General features: G+C 35.3%; 1 protein-coding gene across 3 annotated transcripts in view; it reads right to left on the reverse strand.

Annotated features, from left to right (window-relative positions):
• frem2a (FRAS1 related extracellular matrix 2a) overlaps positions 1–25,136 on the reverse strand; it is a 70,339-nt gene that overhangs the window by 34,324 nt on the left and 10,879 nt on the right. For all 3 annotated transcript variants that reach the window (XM_053516458.1, XM_053516459.1, XM_053516462.1), the window contains exons 3-6: positions 18,718–18,864; positions 12,199–12,429; positions 6,581–6,706; positions 4,959–5,210 (exon numbers count right to left, since the gene is read on the reverse strand). In XM_053516458.1, coding sequence (XP_053372433.1) covers positions 4,959–5,210; positions 6,581–6,706; positions 12,199–12,429; positions 18,718–18,864 — 756 coding nt within the window. The remainder of the gene's footprint in view (positions 1–4,958; positions 5,211–6,580; positions 6,707–12,198; positions 12,430–18,717; positions 18,865–25,136) is intronic.

Raw genomic sequence — 25,136 nt, forward strand, 5'->3', positions numbered from 1 at the left:
TAGAGCTCATGGGAAAGGCTCCGGGCCTCCTGCGATCCTGAATACAGGATAAAGCGGTATAGACGATGAGTGAGTGAGTGAGTGAGTGAATAATCAGGTTAAAATTGAAATTTTATTTCTTGAAATAACACACTTACATCCACTTTAAGAAATTGTGAAATTGTTTCACATTGATTCTGTGGAACATTATTACTATTCCTTAAAATTACTATCCCAAAAGTAATTGAAGATGGTTCCTCATAATAACCATAAAGATGGTTGGGATTGCATTGATACAAACTGTTTCACTATAATGGCTTTTGACAGCAATCAGTCGAATAGTTTAAGGGCTAAAATTGCCACAAAGCCTCTAGTACCCAACCCTGCATCAATGAACAGTTGGTAACCTAAACAAAGTAGAATTAATGTTAACTAAAAGACATTTTCTGTATATAATGGCCCTTTGACCTTAGAGCACACAATTAAAGGCCTTTATACAGTAAATGGTATAACAGACTTGTTTAAGGTAAGATAAGATAAGATAGGTCTTTATTAATCCCAAAGGAAATTGTTTTTCCAGTGGCTGCATATTTAAAAAGATACAAATACAATAGGAAAAAAAAAAGGTCATACTTGCTTGTATCACCCAGATAAAAATTGTTTCCCTATTGAGTCTGGTTCCTCTCAAGCTTCTGCATGTCATCTCAGGAAGTATCACCTTGCCATCATCACTTTCAGCCTGCTCGTCAGCATAACCATTTTTTAATTTATATCCAGAATTTTATTTCTGTAAAGTTATTTTGCAATAATGTCTTAAGTAAAATATAAATAAATGTAAATCAGATTGAACTGGAGATTTATTCTACGTTGGCTTCATTAGACTCACAGTGTGCCTAAATTCATCAAACTATCTTAACAAATAATAACATTTAAATAATAACACCCACAGCTTCAGCATCTGACGTTGGTCACAGCTGATACCTTAGGATTAAGTACTTAAAAAAAACTGAAAAAAAAAAAAAAAAAAAAACTCCCTCTTGTTGAGAAGGGATTCAGATGTGAAATGTTTAACACACAAATTAATGTATCTCTCTCAATGCGCTAATTCAAAACCCATTCCTATGCCACCTATTTCGTTGCCTGTTTTGGGCAAATAATATGGTGGCAAATTCTGGCCGAAACTGAGCTCCGAGCCGGAGGAGCATCTTGCCACCTTTTAATTTTTAAAAAGGTTTATAAATAAAAAATGTGCTTTTTTTCTGAAAGATAGGGGTGTGTTTATCTCATGACTCTTTTTCTATGTATGTACACAACCTACTAATAAGACCGTCCAAAAATGTTTAAAAAAATGGAATTTCATAATGGGTCCCTGGTAAAGGATAATAAAAAAACAATATAAATGAAGATACGAATGAATATTTATATTGTATGTCTTCTCCACCCTGAGATCACCTTCTGATATTAGATTTTCTTAGCCGGTGTGAGGTGACGTACTGGGATTCAGAAGCAGTCAGTGATTCTGAACAAAGGCATCTTAAAACAAACAAACAAACAAAAAAAGCCTTACATTACAGCCTTGCAAATATGCTAAGGCTACATATTAAAGCTGTCATTTTTAATGTATAATATGGTATTTTCTTGAAAGCTCGTGTAGGTGCTTTACACTTGATGAAATGCTTTGATTCTCAGAGACTAGTTTGTGTAAGTACTCATGACAAAACCAGTAATTCAGCCTTCAGTACAATAACAGCATCTGTGTCTGCTTTGAGTTTGTAATTAGATGCAACAAAAGTGACAAAAGCTCTTTGAGGCCATTCTGCAGACTTATGGAGGGCCAATACATGTTTCTGTGAAATGTATATATATATATATATATATATATATATTTATCTTTCAGAACTCAGGAAACAGCACCAAAGGCATTTCTTCCTGCAGCTGTGTTTCTGTTGCTGCTGGTGCAGAGGGACTAATAGAGACTCCATCATGATTCAGTAAATAAACTCGCGAGTCCTCACTTATTGATGTCTGGAGCCCACCTTCTGCATTGTCTTAGTGTGTGGTCTTGTTGGACAAAATGATTGAGGGATAGGAAAAGAAAGCTAGAAAAGCTCTGTCTCACTTTGACGGCACTGATGTATCATCGCACAATCAACCAGTGCCCTGTTCGGCAGAAACTCAACACCAGCTCAGCCAGCTTTTAATCTTAGGAGTGCTTCAGTGCTAATGGACAAACAACTTCATGCTTTGGGCCGTGTTTGGTTTGGGGAGGAAAAAAAAAATCCATTAGTGTTCACAAAAAGTGAGAGCGAGGAGAAAGAGCACAGAGAGTGAGAGAGAGAGAGAAGAGAGAGAGAAAAAATCTGGAACCTACACAATTCATTTTCCAATATGTCAATATATTATGTACATTTTTCCTACTGCATTTAAATATTTTAAAATACATTACAAAAAATATATAACTGTATTCCTGTAGGATTCACTTTATATTGTATTTATTCGGGTTTTAAAGCACATATCATATTAATGTGCATCCACACACAACCTAAATGTCAAATTTAGCTTTCTAAATTCATTGCATAGTTTCTGTGCAGGGTGTGCATACATGAATACAGTATACAAGCATTTAGAGCTTTTTAAATTGTGTGTTATTTTACTGTTTTCCCAGGAAAATATTAAACAATTTTGCATTATATACGGTCAGGTCTATAACAATTTGGCCTTTCACTGCCATTTTTTTTAATGTCTAATGCAGGAGATTGGAGATTAAATAGAATGATGAATCGTGCATCCCCTTGAGGGCCCAAACGTAATTGGTCATTTTGTTGTTTAGTTGCTGCATAGTCGGGTGTGTGTTATTCTGTCATTATTTCCCTTATAAGTGAGAGGGTTTAAGGGCTAGAACTGTCACTGTAGGTAAAATAAGTCATTGTGACATAAGATAACAATTAGGCCTGGCCAAAGCTAGTTAATCAGGAACCCCTAAAAGATCATTAACATCAATAGTGGTGGATTTAAGAACGAGCCCTTAACAGCCCCCTCCAAGAGGTAGAGGTGTACACGAGATGCATCTCTGTCACAGTCAACAATCAAGAGAGGCTTCCAATCCATATGTACAGTGTATAATATACTGTAGAGATATAGAGCAAAAACATGGAAAAAAATAGATACGGAAAAAAGATTGCAAGACAACAAGTCATTCACTTAACTTATGCGGTTTTTACTTAAACCTTATTTTTATTTAAAATTTTAGAAGAAAAAAACCCCCAGATTTTTACTGTGTCCTTAGACCTTTAAAACCTATTTTATATAAGTACATGTGCACACAAGTACACATCTATCAGTAGTAGATAGAGAAGTAGATTGGGGTGAAATTGAGTTTGGCAAGAGCAGAAGGTCAGGATAACAAGATTGAAGTCCTTACTGCCATCACATTCTCGCTCACAGAAATGACCAAGCCAGCTAGGCTTGAAAGGTCCTGGGAGTCTATTTACCTGGACATCCCATCCCCCATCACTCATCCCTCAACCCCTCCTTTCACACCCCAAGGCCCATGATCACCTCACGAGATGTAGCACTTCACATTCTTCCACCTGGGTGTGGGGGTGTGCAGCTGTGTATTAGCAAGCAGAGAATTCTACTGAATGCAGAAAATTCTGTGTATCCTTATGTGTTCGATGTAATTTATATAGTATTTACCTATAGATTATATCGGGTAGAAATTGATCAATTTTGTATGTTTTATGCTTTATCACCTTACCTTTTGTTACATAACGTTTACTCGAGGTCACTTGTCCTAAGGCAAGTTACTGTATATTCACTGCATATTCTGAACCACAAATGTTTAGAGAATTTCACTTTTTTGCAGCTACATTATCTACTCTATATCTTTCTCTGAAATGACATCCATGTGACCATTGATTCAAGAGGTGGTGATAGCACCTTCTAGCTTCTCGTAACTCGAACAATATCAAATAACCTCTTAATAGGCACCCTAAAATGCCTCCACCCAACTAATGTTTGAGGGTCTGTAATTTAGATTCAGTGATAAGAGACCATGATATAGGAGAGATCTAAAGTTCTTAGTATGCAAAACAAGTCAAAACAAGCTACCAAGCCTACGCTCTTTCCTTACGCAATTGGGAGCACTTTCCTCCTTCAACTAACATTACCACAAATCCAGAACAATTCAGCACCATGTGGATCCAAAAAAAACAACAACAAAACAACTCATGACACCTTCTACCCATCCACCTGTTTGACCCAAAGCACATTTTTTTCTTAATTGTCTTTTGCTAATCCTTGTTCAGGTTATAATATACATACAAAGGCACACAATATTGTCTCTAGATACACCGGATGAACATTTATTATCCCGAGAACTTCATTTTATCTCGCATAAATAGCTCGGGCTTGCTTTAATCTATGAGCTTTAATCCATAATCCTGTAATCCCTAACTCAGGAACACAAAAAGGGCTGAAAGCAGAAATATCCCATGTTTACGACTTGGAACACAATGATTCCCCTTAGACTGAAGAAGATTTGGACATCCTCATTGTTACTTTTCCTGCAGGCGTATAAAGGAAAATAAAGCTTGTAGAGGAAGCGACATCCATGTATACCTGGTAAATTGTGTGTTAAACCAAACCGCAGATGATGTCCATAAACAAGATATAATCCATAAACACACACATAAATGCATATTATTGTATTATTGGGTATTTTCTTTTAGAATATAAATTTTTTTAACACTGATGATGTCTGTAATGTTTGCTATGTGTAAAACCTTAAGTTTTGTTTGAGACCTGATTTATTTAAATGGATTATTTTGGGTTGATCTAGCTACCTTGTTTACAGTTGCTCATATCAAGTATGTCTTAATTCTAGTTTGTCCTTTCTATTATTGCCTTAAACTGCTAATAAAATCATATTACCTCTGATATAAGCAAGAAAGATGCTGCATTTGTGTGAAGTCTCCTACCATCGTCCATGTCTGGCAGGATGCTGATGTGTGTGCTGGGGTATTCAGAGCCGAGGCGGCCACCTAAGACGACGCTCAGGGACACGTTAAAGCTTTCCTCAGGCTCGTAAAGTGAATCGTCAATGATCACCACACGGCAAAGCTTCTCCGTCTCTTCTTTTTTAAAACGCACAATGCTGGTCTGTCCCTCCGGTCTGGAGATGTAGTCCGAGAAAGAAAGAACAGTGCTGGGGACTGTACCTGTAGCTGAGCCTGCAGAGAAAGCCAAAGCCAAAATACACACAAAATAAGCCGTAAACAAACAAGAAAAAAACTGTACCTGCCCTTCAAATAAATACAAGGGGGGTTTAAGTCGAATGGGGACGTGGGATGCAATTTCTAGTGAGTGTAGAAGCTGATTGACATTTACAGAAGACTTCAAGCACAGTACGGCCCTGAGAATCTTAGCTGCAGGTAAGTGCTTGAATGGCGCAAACGTTTTAGAGAAGGCTGTACGTCCACGAATGACACTCTCAGCCAAGGTGGCTTAGAGCCCGCTGCAAATGCGCGAAGATTTAGTGGATTAAAAATCCACAGATACTTTGTCTCCAACTTGCAGAAGAGCAACATGTCTTTGGAAACTGTACACACAATCATTTACAAACACCACTTGTACAGTACAGGAATTCAGCTGCGAGTTATTGCAACATTCCCCGTTCAGTCCTGACCTTTCTCCAATCTATTTTCACATGTTTGAGCCATTAAAGGGGAGGCCAGTGTCTCAGACATGAAGCAGGCAGTACGATCATGGCTCTGATATACTGAGAAAACTTTCTAAATTGATGGTATCCAAGCACTAGTGAAACACTAGGATAAGTGCATTAGTGTAGCACGGGATAATATGAAGAAGTAAAGGTAGGTTTTATTCTTTAAATCTGCACAAAGTCCCGATTTGAACTGAAAGTCCCTTGTAATATTTATATATTTGAGTAGCATTAAGGAAAGATTACACTAATGAGTTTCCTAATGAGTTCTACAGCATGGTTGAGTTCTCTCTTCCGCCCGGTCAGAAGGGGTCGGGCACTTTGTAACAGTCAGATATTCCACTCGAATAAAAAATGCAGTCAGTGCAGCACCCTATATCTACTTGGTCAGGAGGTGTTGGTTATTTTTCTATAACAGCGGCTTTGATGATATTTCAGCTGTAATTTATATCACAGGTTTATTTTATTGAACTCATTTTGTTCTTGGCAGAATATATATATATATATATATATATATATATATATATATATAGAGAGAGAGAGAGAGAGAGTAAAGTAATAGTAAAAAGATTTCAAAAGTGCCATTATATAACAGAAAAATTTTGACTTTTCATGAAAATGCATTATTTTAGCAAGGTGTCTCCAGTGTTACAACTATATTGCGTCATTGACATAACTGTTATTACATTTAACAATAACCAGTAAAAACATTGTAGAAACATAAATATAAAATGAAAAAAAGAACTTTGAGTTACTATCGCACCAACTCTACCCTGATTATTTTTCTTTAACTGCATATCGAATACTGAATGTGTGGCTTCCTTCCCATCTCCTGCATCAATCTATATTTGCTACAGCGGCACAGATGGTTGAACATACCTTGCAGCGTGTAGCAGAGCACCATCAGCTCCTCGCTTACATCTCCTCTTCTGTGTAACGGGACCAGAAGCTCTCCAATGTCTTCCTCAACAACAATTCTTGCCTGAGGAATGAAGACTGTAGACTCTGCCAAAAACAGGAGAAGTGTTATTCTTCTCTTGGCAAACTCAAATGTCAGCAATGTTAAAAAAAAAAAATACAGCTGAAAAGAAGCCAATTTGAAGAACCATTAAAGATGAGCTGACTGTTCCAAACACTTTTACTGAGCTTGGGTTGATCAAATACCTCACTTAAGCATGTTAGCACGCAACAAAACATCATCGGTGCGGCCAAGACTATATACAGTACATGTAGTCCTTCGGGGCCTTCGTGCAACACATTTCTTCTAAATCTTTGTGCATTCCACAATTATTATTGGCCACAATGGAGGAAACTGATTAAGTGAATAGGAGTGAACACAGGTATTTGCACTTTCAAGTTATCAAGTAAACATTTTAATGAGTTTTATAGTGCATAAAGCTGGCTGAGGGAGGGAAGGTCAACCAGACAAAAGATTGTTTTTGGATAATGCGGTAAATTAGCAAAGCGACATGCAAACTATTTTCCATCACTCACAAAAGCATCGACAAAAATGAAATAAGATCTCAAACTGTGCTTTCTGCTCTTGTCCCAGATCTCCACGCTTATGCTCATTAATCCTGATCTGTCACTCACATTTTTAGACTGTTCATCACACACAATCCCCACAGCAGACACAAAGAAGCCAGGGGAGTATACGGGGAGATAGATAAGGGGGAAAAAAAAAACAATGCACCTACTGGAGATCATGCTGGTTACTTTCAAAGAAGTGACAAACTACCTTCAGGTCTTAATGAGCAAGAGATCCTGGATTTTCGAGTCCACATGTTCCCTAGACATTATCCCCTCTCTCTCTCTCTTTACCTCTTTCAGACTCAACCTGATCTTCCATAACACACTGGAGAATCAATCTGCACCTGAACTGTGTCACAAGCTTCTCCGAAAGCTAAAGCCGGATCCACAAACACTTATTAGCAACAATGAGACTTTTCCTGCTGTTATAAGGGCACACATTTTCTTTTTCATGTTTTTAATGTCAGATTTCCCAAATTAGCACACTGACAATATTAATAACAGCAATCTTATCTCACCGATAAAGACTATTAATTAAACATATTGAACTCTACCTTAATACAACTCAAAACGAAGCTCCAGATTTACTAAGAACCTCTGTAGTCCGACTAGAGACCGACCAATGGTGATTACCACTGCATTTATTTCTTTTTATGATTGTGGTAGGATCTCTGGTCACCAGTCACACACACACATTCACACACTAAAGGCAATTTGGGAATGCCAATTACCCTAATCTGCATGTCTTTGGACTGTGGGAGGAAACCGGAGTACCCTGAGGAGAACAAGCAAAAGGAGAACATGCAAACTCTATGCACACAAACACAGAAGTGGGAACCAAACATGGACCCTGGAGGTGCAAGACAACAGTACTAACCACTAAGCTACTTTCAAATAAAGGAAATAAATACTGTAGCGACATGATGTTAGAAAATTTCTTATGTGTCTATTAAGTGGCCATGTTGCGGTTATTTACGAAGAATAATCAAATAAGTGATGCCATCTGCAACATTGAGAGTAGAAACACATTTTTGTTGTTTTTTACCGGAAAAAAGGAAAGTTGCCTCTTATCTGCATAATAATTATGACAGTGACATGCATAGATTGGTTTTAATTTGTTTTTAAATGTAGAAAGTTCATGCAAATTTTAAAATGTATCCATACACTTCTTTGTACTCGCACCGATGTACCGATGTACTGATGTACTGACCCTGACTGTGTGAACAGCTGAGTCAGTGTCTGTCTTCAAATGAACACTGAAGAATTCTCCCTTCACTTAACTATTAATGAACGAAAAAAATGCTCTCACATTCACAGCTATGTAACAGTCTAGTTATGGACAGTATGTCTTTGGAAATATTTTCAAGAGAGACATCAAAGCTCCTCCAAGGACAAAATACAAGTAGGTGCTAAACTGCGGTAAATCTCTTACGCATATTATGCCCAAAAAAGATGTAAACAAAAATGTAAAAAAATAAAATAAACAGATATAAATACATTGAAAGCAAAAAAAAAAAAAAAATTAAATGTCAATCATTTCATTCATTTTTGAATAATTTTTTCAGTTTTCCTCCTGAGGCATTTACTTTCTATTACTTTCGTTCCTTAACGTTTAACTGCGGAATTTTTCAGTTTTATTTCTCAATTGTCCAGTTGGACAGCTGAATTTAACTTTTTCACTTTTTACACTTTTTATTGTTGAAGGTTGTTCTACGCATAGAAAAAAAGTATAGTTACTCTGAATATAGATAGTTTGGCTATAATTACTGGTAGGTAATTGAGAGAGGAGGTGTGCATCAGTACAGGCTAAATGTTACATGAACCAAATTATTTTCATGGTACAAAATCATTCACTATCTAAATAAACTGTAAATGCATTCGTTTTTCAAGGACTGAGTGTTCTTATTGTTCTGGGTTGATACTTGCGGAGACATCCCCATATAAAGTCATATAATTTTGTGGACAAGGAATGGGCAGAATATGCACAGATATGTGTTATTATGTTCCTACTTGGAATCATACAGGGAACAAAACCCATATTTATCGTTTGGGAGCATGCAAGCAGCTGTTAATATAAACAGTGCATGAAGGGCACAGCGTGGGGTTCATGCACCACCCCGTGCAGGGTGACCGGAGTAAAGACAAAGATTATATACAATCTGTTTACAATCCCTTAGAGATTCTATGCACAAAAACACAGACACGACTATTGTATGAAAAAAAGGAGAAATGCATAGTTTATGATACATAATTTATGATCTATAAGAAGAATAAAAGAAAAATGTGTACAATTATTCTCAATAGTTAGGCTATAATAATATAATATAATATAATATAATATAATATAATATAATATAATATAGTAAATAAAATAAAAAATATATAAAAAAATTGTTAGTAGTGAATGGTACACAAATATGATGATGATGATGATGATGATGAAGATGATGATGATAATAATAATAATATTAGTAGTGGAATAAGCCTACACACTTCTCTTAAGCAGTGCAAGATCCAGAATAACTGTGCATGACATTGTTTCATTCTATGCGTAGATCAGAAACCTTTGGATTAACTAAGTATAAAACTTTTTTGTTTTCCTATGTGTGATCATATAAATGTTATAATGTTTTTTTTTATCTAAAAACAAACAAACAAACAAAAAAACAGAGCTTGCCAGTAAACTTTTCCTGAGAATGTAGTGGAGATTTAAGGAGCTGGCTAATGAGAATGCAGTCCCGCCCAACAACAGCTGGCCAATGAGGACAAAGCATTTTAAGACCCTGGCCAATAAGATTGCAGTGCCATAACTCCCGCCCTCATGGTATATTTGTGTAAAAAGTGTACAATTGTACAATTCAGCAGCAAAACTTCCAAAACACTTATTGGATTTTTTAAAAATTATTATTAATGTCAGTTTTTTTCTTTCCAATTATTATTCACTTTCAATTTATTTATTTTTGTGTAATTCTTTTATTCTTGTTAAATCCTTTTTGGCATAAATCTCATTCCGTACCATTCGGTCATGTCTTTTTAAATTTGATCAATTATCCTATACATAAACTAATCTATTTGCATATTAACTGCCCTGGATTTTGAACTGTTGGGTGTAAATGCCTAAAATGACGTTTATTTAAACTAAGAAGCAAAACAAGCTGTTTGGAAAGACATTTCAGGGTTAACACAAACCCTTAGCTATTTAGACGCAAATCATTTTAGATATTTCGTAAAAAACTCAACAAATTATTCCTCAATTTTCGTTCTCTTATGGCTGCTTATACTACAACTGCTAAGAATGATTGGAAATGCTACTCTCCTGTTTAATGTAAGGGAAGCTCCTTGGTAAAGAAAGACTGCATCCCTATTTCTTTTACACGTGATTCATGTAAAAATGTAATTTACACAAATGTTCAGTGAAAGCTGCTGAAAGCCGAACCCTTTTTATGTTTCTTATACAAACTCAAAAGCAACATTGATTTCAACAGCCAATTACTGAATGCAGGCCTGTTCATGGGGCTTAGATTTTCTGCTCATGGATTCACATATTTTGTTTAGTAATTCTTTTTTTTTATTATTTGTTCACAAGAATTGCACTGGGTATTAATGCAGCATGCATTTCGTAGCAAAAACATTTCTTCATACCCCTGCCACGACTCAGGACAAGTGGGTCAGCCACTGCGATGAAAAAATAAAAACCCAGCACTTTTACAATATTGATGTAGATAGGGGTTCATCAGGAAAAATGAATACAGATCCAGAGTTCAGTCTTCTAAGAACATGCAAATACTCCCCAGCAGAGATTGAAGCAAAACATCAGGCCTGGAGCATGTAGGCTAGTCAAGTGTCTCCCGTCTTCTATATTCCTGACATTAGAGACAGCCACATCTCTCCAACATGTTAGGGTTCCTAGGGGAATGTGGCCTTGGCGACAACAAACTCTGCCATAAAGCTAGTAATTAGCTCACAGGGGAAGCCATGCAAATATTTTTTTTTTACCATGGAGATGTAAGTAGGCTCTAAGAGCGCATCAGTTGCATTCAGTGTGATAGATCTAAATTATAATTACCAAGAGACTCCACAAAGCCAATAAAGGACAACACACACACATACACATTGTGAAATATCGAAAAAAGCCTTTAGTATATCATAGCCTAAGTTTCTTTATGAAAGTCAGATACAAACAGTGAAATCAAAGTCAACACATCTATAAGCATCTATAATGCCTGACGGAGAAAGGCAATTTAAATTACCAAGGCTGAGCTACAGTATAGGGGTATACAGTACAAAGATTTTCATTAGCATCTTCGCTAAATGCTTAATTAGAAGGCAATGTTTTGTACGTACACCTCTATATAGTATATACACCATTTGTACATAATGCACCAGGTGCTTTTCCAGAAGGACTCTTCTAAAATCCTTAATCAGTGTTGTTTTAGGAGAAACTCTTAATGCCTACAACAGCCATATTGCTAATTAATCTAAAGTACAAATTTCATAACAGACTAGATCCTCTCTAATGCCTTAATGCCGGGTGGTTAATAGAAGCTTCAAAATTAGTCTGCATAGATGGAAAAGAAACCCATAGGGTTCATAATAGCCAAGAGGCATGATAAAGTGCCTAAATAATTGTGGAGAACTAAAAAATAACATCTTCAGTTTGTGGCTTATTGTATTTTTGTTTGGGCCATGGAGAGCAGGCTGGGATCCATGCTGTGACACAAAAAAGGAATTCATATTACTCAGATATATTGTTCAGTAACTTACACCCCACTATTTTGGAGTTTGTTTCTGCCATTTTGGTCAGAATTGAGTGGAATGTTGTCAGTTGGTCTTCATATGGAAAGTAGTATTGTACTCAAAGGTAATTTATTTCAGAACTATTCTTTCATAAGATTTAAAAAATGACTGTAGTACTTAATAAAAGAAAAACAACTAGATCTGGTACCACAGATAACAAAGAGACTTACCATCTCCTGGATCTACGATCTCCACTGTCGCCACTGATGGTGACTCCAATACCCCCATGACTGGCTCCGACAGAGTGATACTAAAGGTCTCAGACTGCTCATACGTCCCATCAGAAAGAATCTTGATCCGCCATGTAGCTGTGGTCTGGCCTGGGTTAAACTGCACCTGCTTCTGAAACTTTCCCCGAAAGTCCTTGTTCTTCTGGGCACTGCCATCCAAAGTGCCAATGCCTTTATAAGAAATAAGGGAAATGGAGAATGTGAGAGTTTGCCCCATATTTAGCTTTATTAGAATCACAGTGATTTAACTTCCATTAGGACTGTCTGAGGTCCCAAACCCCAATCATCCCTCTATACTGTATTTAGGATTAATGATGAAGCTATACTCTGCTGTGGAAAAAAGGCTGCACAGATAAAGTGACTTTTCCTTTTCTTTAGATTCCAAAATGTATATAACCCGATAAACATGAACATAATTTTCATGACTATTTAAGTTCTAAGATCTAAACTCAAAACCTTCTTTCTGTTAACAAGCATATTACCCTAATTATACAACAGTGAGTTCTGACTGTGTAATCTGACTGGACGAGAAGTTTTCAACGAGTGGTGATATAGAGCATAACGGGAGCATAATGGGATTTTATAAGTATTTGTATCACGCTGCATCACATGTATTCTAGCAATCATTATTTACACCAAATGTGGGTCGCCAGTGTGGGTGAAAGTAGGTCTGTATGGTCTGAAGTACAGGAAAGAGAGAAGAGCAGCGGGCCGTCAAAACCCAGATTTAAGAAACAGACAGAGGAGCACATGCAGTAAGAAAACACATCTGATGATGTGATGTCATCTTAAATAACACATTGTCTTCTTAGTAGCTGCATCTAAGTTCCAAATCGCCTTTGAATTGTCCCTGTTGTTTTGTTCACGGCTAATGGAAGATACAGAGCTAACTAGTAATTAACACAAGGCTGTATCCCAAATCCCATTCTAACCCCTGGTCAGCTCAGTCAGGAAGGATATGTGCTGGTGGAGTGAAATAATGTGGATAATAAAGTTTTTTTGGTGGACTTGTTGTATAAAAGCAACATACAGTAACACAAGAGGGAGTCTAGAGTGTCTCTCTCATTGGGATAAACTATGCTCATCTGCCATAAAATGTTCGATCAGAATCACTTTAAGCACAGAAGCTGGCAGGTTTCCTTCTGCCAAAGCCTCCCAAACAGCTGGGTGGAATTAAATTTCTTCAGGTTACAGGCTTAATTCAGGCCTGTGGCTCAGTAATCATCTTCACAAACGTGCCAGACAGTGTGATGCTGGAGTGCATGCCAGTCTGTAATTTAACTATTATAAAATATTTTAATAATAAAAATAAACACACACATTCTGAAAGATGCACTCAAATGGAAATTATTTAAAAAAAAAAGCCATTTAAGGTAATGTCCTATAGACCACTTTAAGAAAACAATGCGGAAATCATGTTTAATCTAAACAGTCTGATTCACACTCAATAAGAACAAAATGAATGAACTAACAAAACAAAACAAACACATTTACATCAATAAATCAGTAATCACGCCTCCTGTAAAAATCTTTTTGCAAGGGTATTTGATAAGTAAGTAACATCATTTTTTCACATTCAACCTTTTATAAGTCCTCCTTTAACAACAGCGAATACATGAAACATAATGGAAAAAATCCTTCAAAGAGGAACTCCTTTGAGATATAGATAGTGGAAAGAAAGTAAATATAAAGTAAAAAGCACAAGAATAGCTTCACATTCAATTCTATCTTTTAAGCAGCAGGAGGGCTGCTCCAGCGAGGTGCATAGAGAAGAGTTGGAGAGGTGGAGAAGAAAGTCAGTAGAAGTAGTGGTACAGAAAAAGCTTATATGCTGGGGAAAGCAGCTATAAAGAGCAGCACAAGTGGCCCTTCAGATAATCATTTTTTTTGCAGTTTGGATTATATATATATATATATATATATATATATATATATATATATATATATATATATATATATATAAGGCACATTTACAGTGCATCCGGAAAGTATTCACAGAGCATCACTTTTCCACATTTTGTTATGTAACAGCCTTTTTCTAAAATGGATTAAAAATGTTTTTTTCTCAGAATTCTACAAAAAAGAAAGTTTACTTGAGATCTTTGCAAATTTATTTCAAATAAAAAAATTGACAAAGCACATGTACATAAGTATTCACAGCCTTTGCCATGAAGCTTAAATTTGGCTCAAGCGCATCCTGTTTCCCCTGATCATCCTTGAGATGTTTCTGCAGCTTAATTGGAGTCCACTTGTGGTAAATTTAGTTGATTGGACATGATTTGGAAAGGCACACACCTGTCTATATACAGTAATGTCCCACAGTTGACAGTTCATGTCATGTTTGAACCTACAGTATGTCTTCTACAGCCACAAATAGGGAAAATACAAGAAGCTCTGCTATGCTGTGGTGTGAATCCAGAGCCAGAAGAATCTGAACTTAAACTTGTAGTTGAAAATAGTTGAAAAAGGAAACTGTGCAAAATAATAAATAAAATAAAATAAAATAAAATCATCCTGTCGACCATAAATAAATGAAAAGATCTGGAGAGCCAAAGAGCTAGACATTTTTTTTTTACCACAGCTTCCTTGGCTGTGGTCAAATGCTAAAGCATGTCTCGATTTGCTGTTGTAAAATAAATCAACTAGAAATCTGTTGCCTATCTTTTATAATGGCAGAACATTTATAAAAAATAATTTTAAAAATTGATGGAAAGGTAATGCAAGTAACTTCACATTTGGAAAAACCAGACTGCATAGTTCCTCTGGGATGGCACCGTCCTCACTCTAAAATATGCATAAGAAATGAGAGAGCATGACCAATTTGCTCTCTGGACTCCCGGCCATGTATGGTTGTAGCATCACACGGGAATCAAACTGCTTAAATATTTTTAAACCTGAATTCTTAACAGCTTGAATTTTTATATTACTTGACATTTTTTCAGGGCTGGAATTTCAGCAATTTTTTTTTATTCACAACTAATACATCCTAATACTCAAACCTGTCTTATTAGCACCAGCGATCAAGAAAGTGTTGTCTTTATTACAAAATCTGATTTCGGAGCAGATTTATGCTCTTTTAGATTCTTTACCTTGGCAAACGTTTGTGACCATGACACCCATTTGTGCTCTTTACGCAACAATTCTGGTCCACTGATATGGTCCACTGAGTATGGTCAAATACTTTTCCAGCTGTGCTACCATTTCTTATAATTGTACTGGGATATTTCACTATCCAAATCATTCCACTCATCTGTGTTTGCCATGTAAAATTCTAATTCCTAGTTTAAAAAACTTACTACAGTAAAGTTAGTGACATCATCAGCACGATGATGCAGAACAAATAATACTTTGAAGAAATAACAACAATAAGAAAATACTTTTATGAAACTTTTGACTTGAGATGAAAATGGAAAATAAGAAGGGATGCAGAGTTTACTAAAAGCACCTTTAACAAAAAACATACAAATCAAGGTGAGTGACATATTAGTGTTAATTATGTCAGCTATTTTCTATTTTAGTCTTAGTCTTAGTCCCGGGATAAATGTCCCTGTTAGTTTTTATCCTGTTTAGTCAATTCCAAGTTTTAGTCAACTAAAAGTCTGAACATTTTGATCTAGTTATAGTCAGAGCAATTTCCCTCTGGGATTAATAAAGTTCTTTGAATCTTGAATCTTGAAAAGTAACCCGTAAGGATTTTAGTCTAGTTTTAGTCAATGAAAACGTAACATTTGACCAATAAGATAAATATTAATTAATCTAGTCTAGCCAAAGCCATTTGTTTTTTCACCCAAAAATTATTTTAACATTTAAAATGTATCTTTTTATCCGATGTTTTCAGCTCATTATATTTATTTTTACCCATTACCACAACTGTTGCATGTCCATATTTCTTTTAAACTAAGATTACAGTGTTGTTGTTTTTTTTATATGAATTTACAAACTTGGACAGAGACATTTCGTCATCATCTCTTCTTAGTCACAGAAAAAAAAGGTTGTCAACAAATATTTTACATCATTATTTCTGTTGACAAAATGAATACTACATGCCATAACGTAAATGTGGCTTCTTTGGGACCTTTTTCCAACGAAAGAAATGATCCTTCGCCATATTGTGTCTAATACAGTAAGTCATTTACTTAATAAGTATTAATATCTTGTTTATAAAACTGCTGTATAAAAGTCCTCACAATCATGTGGTTATGAATATCAGCCTGGTTGTAATTACCCACAGCACTCTGCCTATGGCTACACAGCTCACAGCTGGGCTGATGTTTAACAGACTTTTAAAAGACTGCTTAACTAAACAACCTATTCTAGTTTGAAAACCTCTTTGCTTTTATAAAAACCTCCACTCTTTTGAGAAGACATTCAACAATATTGTGGCTGTAGGGATTTGTAATCATTCAACCACAAGAGCATTAGTGAGGTCAGGTACTGATGGTATGTGAAGAGGCCTGGGGTTCTATCTGCAGTCTCTGGGTTTGTTCAGGTTCATCCCAAAGGTATTCAGCGGGGTTAAGGTCACTTGAGCTCTTTCCAGCCATGAGTTCCCTGCTCTGAAACCTTGCTAATAGTGTCGTTTTGAAACAGCTTTTCTTAGTTAGTGCTCAGTAAAGCAAAATTGTAAATCTACAGCATACTGTAGTAAGTTATTCTAATAAATTGTGTGACAACAGTTTGATGAAGAACCACATATGAATGCGTTGAGCAGGTGTTTAGCCAGGGCGTGTATGTAAATAAAAACATTTCTTGGTAGAAGATTGGATAAATCTGTTTTTGATTGTCAGGAAGTGTTGGTTGTATACGCTGAAAGCCTAAATGTGGTGTTTATTTAAATGAAGCCGGAATACAGAGGGCTGAATTAGACTCCAGCATCAGCACACTCTCCTTTTTTCCAGCTGCCATTAGTTTTTCTCTTTCCCTGTGCTTCCTTTTTAATCGTTGTCTTTCCTTATCCTCTGTTTGTTGTTAGCTTTTTTGTTTGTGCGTGTATGTGTTTTTTTTTTTTTTTTGCAAGCTCTTCCTTTTAGCCACATTTTTTTAAATCTCTCTCTCTCTCTCTCTCTCTCTCTCTCTCTTTCTCTCTCTCTCAAGCACACACTAACCCAAATCCTTCAGTAATATGAATATGGACGTGACACTGATTCTGATCAGTGGCAAACAAAGTAAAATAAGCAGGTATACACACACACACACACACACACACGAACACACACACTCAATTATTTTGACTGCTCTAGAGACTGCAGATACAATACACTTTCATCTCAGCCTCTAAGACTGAGGGGAAAAGAAGAAGAAAAAAAATCTCATACACTAGATAAAAACCACCACTGATAAGCCAGAGCAATAACAGCTCACACCATGAATTCAGTCTCACTTCAGTGCAAAAGATTATTCAAAGCTAATGACTGAAATCCATATTATATTTAGTCAGGGTCTAGTGATCTCAGCATTCGCATCACCATTCATTGGGGATTATTGGAAAATAAAATTGGGCCAGTGCACTTAATAATAAAAAAGTAAAACAAATAATAAATAAACAAGGTGTCTAAGGTTATGACTGGTCCTACGTGCTGCGTATAATCCAATCCAAGTAAATAAGGTAACGAAAAGATTAAATAGATCAAAAGATGAATATGAAATAAAAAAATTTCAGAATTTCTTGTTGGATGACCTCTATAATTATATATTTATACAGTTCACTCTTGAAGTCTTCCTCAAAGCTTGGATTGTGATACTCTCGCTGATGTTTGGAAGTTGTTGATTTTGTTACTGAATTCTGTTTCTGGGTTGTCAGGTGCCAACCTGTTTGATGTCTAGTTGTTAGTACACCAGTGGTTTCTGTCTTTTTTGGACAATGCCATTGTAGAACCAGTATTGAATCGTATTGTATTGGCTCTGATTGATTTTCCATCTAGTCTCAGCTTCTAAATCACTTGCTTTTCTCCCATAAACAGCTCTCTAGTTTTCATGCTGACTTATCCTCTTTAACAACAATCACAGTCTTCACAGGTCAAATCAAAAGTAGGCACTCAAAGCTGTGAGTCACGCTTTCCAATATAAATGGGTGGCTTCAAACAACTCTGCCAAGTTTTAGGTTGCTTAAAAGAAAATGAAAGTTGAAATTCAGATATATCATTCATTTTGTTTTCTTGGCCTTATTACCTTTCTTGGGGTCGCCACATCGGGTCAATCGATCCATAGGTTATTTGAATAATGTCAAACTCCACCCAGTTCTCCACACTTGGGATTGGCACTGGGGATGTCCTGAATCTCCAGTGGGTAGGTATTTTATATGGACGTATGGTTAAGGGTCCCAAGTACTCAACAGATATCAACCCGGCTGTGGTGATGCTCGAACCCTCTATCATCCCATATTTCTCTTTTGATCTCAAACCCAAATATCTTCAGTGTGTAGCAAAACCATTCCAATACTGATGTTCACCACAGACTCACCTACGAAAGAAGTTTCCCCCAGATACCCTCTTCGTCTGAGCACAACCTCCAGAACCCCAGCCTGTTCATCCACCACATAGTTCTGGTTCTGTAAAGAGATCCAGGCCCAGTCCAGGTGGAAGTGCTGCTCCTTCATCTTATTTCCTCCTGAACAGGGGCAAAAATTCAAACTTAGTTCATATACAATTTCTTAATTATTTATTTATATATTTATTTATTTATTTATTTATTCATTCATCAAAGTCACATTTTTCCACATTATGATATTTAATATTATCATTAGATATAAGTTTGTATTGCCATGCTGCTAAATGATTGACTGAATTACTAAAGGTGAACCAGTCAGATTTCTTCATTCTTAGGTGCATTGCGAGTATCAGGAATAATCTGAAATACCACCATCTGTCAAATTTGTAGGTTTTTGTCTTTTGATTAGACAATGTTATAATTGGTTTAGAGTAGAAATATAAGAACATACAGTACAGAGCAAAAGTCCTGGGCCATCCCCACATAATAAATTAAATGAAATTATGTACAGTAAATTAAAGTAATGAATGTCCTCAACCTGAAGTTAGATGTCTTTTTCTACTTTAGTTATTGATAGATCACTGTGTGGATTAATAAACAAAAATGTATTGATTAATTAAAAAACTTGAATGTCTTTTAGTATATTGAATATCATATATTAAATATGATTCTTATCTTATCAGAGATTAGTAGAAAGCAATTATTGCATGCCCCTGTACCTCCAAAGTGCAGTTATGAATTTTGAAACACACACATAGAAACTAAACATTTTTTATTTTAAATGTCTACAGCACTAAACATTTCAAATGCAAAATCAACATATGACACATCCAGCCTTGTCTTTTCATAATGGATGAAAATCACTGCATTTTAAAAGCAATGAGTGGTCGTACCATACTGACAAAACATTTCATGTACAGCACAGAAATAAAAACAATCAAAACAGTTCAGAGTTGTATAAAGACATTCAAAGACACATTGTCATCTTACTAGAGATTCCTATCTAAATCAAATTATAATCCATGTAATTAGACCTGGAGAAAAGTGGTTAAGGATTGCCCAAAAAATTTGAAATTTGGCATAACCTATGTCAGATCTCAGATCTTAATTAATAAATTTAATGGAAGATAACAAATGCAGAAGAACAATCTCCAAAAACATGAAAATGAGAAAGAAACAACTGCGACAAGCTGAGCCATTTCAGGGCAAATATTAACCTAGGTAATGAAACTTTTCGTTTGGACACACCATGACTGGACTATTTCTCTCTCTCTCTCTCTCTCTCTCTCTCACATGAATAGATCACAGTCACCCACACATCCATTCATGTCATGTCTCAAGCTGCCATATGTGGGTCAAGATAAGCTTCTGTCCTGCCGATTCCTCATGCATGTAAAACATTATTATTTCACTTCATCCCTCTGTTTCATGCAAGCCTCAAATTTTGCATATAATGATAAGCCACCATGCCTATCCTGTGCATGGTGATATGGGAGGCCTGGATGCAGCCTGGATTTTTACATGCTCTGCATTGTCCAAAATATTGTTACAGGGCTTCTCGCTAACTTTAAAAATCTCTGTGTATCCAAACATTTCCAGCATAATCATACTCAAGAACAACCTTAGTGAAACAGCTTTCTTACTTACATAGTTACTTTATATGGGCCCAGAGTTAGCAGCTTAACTTCAAAGGTTTATGTATTTATATGCAGTGAAGTTTATTTGTGTTCAGTGATGAATTATACAAGCCAGCATAAATCAATTTTATGCTAGTCTCTTTTAAGACAATAAAAATTATTCTGACGTTTTTTGTATTAGTAGACACATCTAAAACCGGATTTTTTTAGGAGAGTCTACAAAACCTAAAATCTAAAATTCAGACTGGCGATGAAACCATCATCAATTTCTGTCATCAAAAGTAATACAATGTAGCAAAAAAAAAAAGGATATTTTAAAATAAATACATAAACATACTCATATTTGTCTATTATACTGTCAGTATATTGTAGCATGAACTGTACAAAGCGTAATGATCACAATAATAATCATAAGTTTGGATTAAATATATGAAATCTATTTTAAAGTGACATTTATTTCACCCTTCAACTGTCATGCAGTGATGATAAACTCAATAATTTGCCTTGCTTAATCACAAAGGAAAAACAATTAATTTACATTACATTTTAGGGAAAATAATAAAATTTTAATTTTTAATTTACATGATTTAACTAAGGGTTATTTTAAAAAGACAAGAAGTGTTGGCTGAAGTGTTGAATAGTACAGTATAATCAAATGAATCTGAATTTAAGGAGGTTTTAAAAATCCTAGAATGTTAAAGATAAATCTCAAGTATTTCTGACATACCCTTACTAATTGATCAACACAGTGTCAAAACATTAGCAAGCTTAAGAATGTTCAGAAAAAAACTCAAAAACAAATAAACATTTACAACGTCTGAGCAATGTAGGTCATCTATTTTTTATTTATTTATGTTTTTTTGCCTTGTATTTAATAAATTATTTTTGGCCAAGCAGTATATTTAATGTGGCACTTTTAAAAGACTCTGGGCTATGTCAAAAATTATTTTCCACCTTCGGTATGATTTTTAAAGTGACTTCAAACATGTGCAAATGAGTATGTCTAGGAGCTATGTATTGAATATTTCATAGCCTGTTTTGGCAGTTTTAGATGTATAGTTTAGTGATGCACAATTACTGACAAAAAAATGTAAATGGACCTGCGAAATAGTTTAATCTTATATGGCTATAGGTAATGTATTGTTAGTCAAGATTTTACGCAAAGTTTGCCTGAAAGTTTTTTTTTATAATTTGGGGTGATAAATACAAAGAATATATTTTTCTTCATATTGAGAAGCATTTGCTACACATTTACACATACTTCAATTGTACTTATAATAATTGTCAAAATAACTGCAGTGTGATTTCTTTGATCGAAGTCCTAATTTTGATTCAACTATTGGAAATTATTACTATTGGTTTCCAAAAATTACCACTTATTATATTATATACTCTTTTCTCTTTATTTATATTTATTATTTATTAATATAGTATTTGGCTTCTATTTACCAAAATGTGTTTTGGTTTCATTGTCTGTAATAATTGTTAACATCGGATTTTTGTTTTCTAAAGTACGTAGAACTGGCTCTAGACCAGTCACAGCTAGTTTTATTGCTAAATAGCATCATCCAACAGAATCAATATTAGATACAATATATTTTTAATAATCTTTATTTACATGTAAAATTCTCTGGTAATGTCTATCAAACCTATTCTTACATTTCACTAAATATGTAAATGAATATGCTGATTTAAACATAAAATACTTCATATTTTTCACATTTGTTTATTTATTTACTTAGAGGTTCTCTGAGCAGCATCATAATGCACAGTTTGTAATTTCCTCTCCTTCTCCTACTACATCTATCTGCGCACTCTGCTAATGGTCCCCCTTTTGCAAACTGAGCAAACTGAGACTTAAACGAGCCACCTGAAGTGTCTGTACTCCTACATTTCCACCAATAAATCTGATGTGTGGGTTTAGGCATACAGGATAGCAGGGAAGCTAATGGAGCTATTTGTAATAGTTAAACAGGGAGTAAAAGACTCAGTGCAATTCTGTCCTCTGGGTGCCATGTTCTGAGCACCTAAACAGCTGGCAAGAAGCAAATGGGTTGTGAGGGAAAGAGATAAAGTAGAGCAAATGCTGGCTGAACTCTTCATCTTTGAAATAATAAAACAGAAAGACAGCTCTGTTTTATTCACACAGTAAAGTGTAACTTTAAGTGTTATGGTGAGTCCACAGTTTTTGACAAAACCTTTAAAAAAATTTAATATTTGAGTTGAGAGACAAAGAACGCTACACAAAGTCTTTTCTGCCAACCGCAATTAGACTTTACAATAACCCTGCTCTGTGTCAAGAGAGGAACCTTCTTCTCTGACAACACAATAAATACAGTAGGCTCATATACATTCTGTCTTCAATGCACTATGGTCACATACTTCATTCATTGCTTCCTCTTTTTTATTGGTATTTGCTGGTTATATATTTGCTGGTTCATTCTCTCTATTACTACTTGCTAGTGCATCCTATGCACAATTTCATTCCCACCTGCACTGTATATATTATCATCATGCTCGTGTACATAGCAGCAGTATTCTATATTCATACTAATTGACAGCATTTTCTACCTCTTTAATGCACCTTAAACTGTTAATAATGTTCATTAATATACCTTAATTGTAAATCCTTTTTCCATCCCTTATTGCAATTCTTGCTTGCTGCTTACTTGTTGTATGACTGTTGTGAACTGGCTGCTGTTACGATACAATTTTCATTTGAGATTAATAAAGTACTCTATCTATCTATCTATCTATCTATCTATCTATCTATCTATCTATCTATCTATCTATCTTACTTAAATTAAATAAAATTAATTACAGGAATGCACATTTTAAGGACAGTTAATAAATCTGAGATTTATTTTTTAGTCTGGCCATTTAGTTTCCTTGTAAGTTGTTGATGTTCTTTACAAAGTTAACATTACCTAGCTTTGGCTAGCTAGCCAGTTAGGCATGGCACTAAGTGAGAATAAATAATAAATAAATAAAATAAATAATAATAATAATAATAATAATAATAATAAATAAATAAATAAATAATTATAATAAATAAATAAATAAAAATAATAATTAATTAGAACTTTATTAATCCCAGAGGGAAATAAACAAGAGAAATAAGGACATTCTTTATATCTAAACTCAACTGTATTTAGAAACTACTACTTACTTTATATCATTACCTGTTTTGTAGTTCACTTCACCACCTGCTTGTTAGCGTGTGCAGACAGGAGCACATGTTAATACAGGAGGGCTGCGATCAATAACAAGAGTGCTTGTGAAACGTTGTCGAGCGTATGACAGTTGAACGGTCAAATGAACTCTTATGTGTGAGAGTGCTCTCACAGCCCTTCTGTATTAACATGCGCTCTTGTACTCTTGTGCTACTGTATCTAGGGAAAGAGACTATAACAGGATTAAAAACTGCTGCTTTTTCATTATATTTTTTGGGAGGATGATTACCGCTGGTGACTGTCTATATAAGAACGATAAGCATGTTCTCGACCATTTTATTCGCCATCTGGAGCACTGCTGAACTAAATAATAGGGGTTGTCATGACTTTTAATGTAAGTCAAACCTGGAAAATGTCACAACAACCTTATTTTATCAAAAATCTGTCACTTCACTAAGGTGTTGCAGCCATTTGACATTTGACAAAAAAAGACATACTGTATACAGTCTTTAGGAGCTAATGCCAGATGTCGTGTAAGGCATTGTTGTGCTATAAAAAACTTGTGTAGATGTCATGTAGGTAGCCCCATGAGCGCCACACTTAAGAAATGTTGTACAAAGTACAATCCAGAGTACATCCCTGTAAAGATTAGGGCTTTAAAGCAAACACACATATACTAAGCACTAAAAGAACTTTACAACTTTCTAAAAACCAGTGCCCCAAGAAACAATTTATCTAATGTGATCCCAGTCTGCTGCAGAGGAGCTGCCTCGTTTTCAGAGTGAGGAGATCAATTCTAATAGACTGTCAAATAAAGCCAAAACTCTAGGGAGACTCCAAACTGCTCTGTAAGTAAAGAAATAAAAGGAAAATCCCCTCTAAGCATGACTTACGTTATGGCTACCTGTTTATTCAAGTGGAGATCCATTTACCCCCTTATTGGACACAAAGACACATCCTGAAAAGATCACTGTGCATAATATTCCCTTGCTAAAGGGCACAGGATTGATAGTGTTTAAAAATGAATGGCAGATCAGGGTTATGCAATTATTATTATTATTATTATTATTATTTATTAAAAAGTACAAAAAGTGACTACAAATATGATTTTATCCCATGCTGAATTAAAATAGCACCAAATGCATGACTGGCACAGCACCAGCGCTTTTGAGCACAATATGCACGTGTGACAATTTTAGACCCATGCACAGACACAAAATTAGGCTGCAATTATCCTCTCCTCATTCTGGAAGGGTTACATTTGTTGTCTCAGACCTACAGGCACTAGAAAACACTCGTTCGCAGATCCCGAAACCCATATGGCACTCCAATTATTTATAAATCACTTAGTCTTGGCCTGCTACTAAATGGCACATATGAATGTTTAAAATGCCCATGGCACCAGAGATTTCTAAAAGATTTTTTTTCATTGTGCATCAAAGCCCTAAGGGAAAGCCTACTAATCTAAAATTAGGCACCCCTTTATCATATCAATGTCAAATATTTATTAAGACATGAAAGGCAAAAGTAGATTCAAAATAAACAGTTTGGGTGCATAGAAAATACGTAAGCAAATAAAGCT

This window comes from Clarias gariepinus, chromosome 17 (genome assembly GCF_024256425.1).
Source record: "Clarias gariepinus isolate MV-2021 ecotype Netherlands chromosome 17, CGAR_prim_01v2, whole genome shotgun sequence".
In the NCBI taxonomy this organism is placed as follows: domain Eukaryota; kingdom Metazoa; phylum Chordata; class Actinopteri; order Siluriformes; family Clariidae; genus Clarias; species Clarias gariepinus.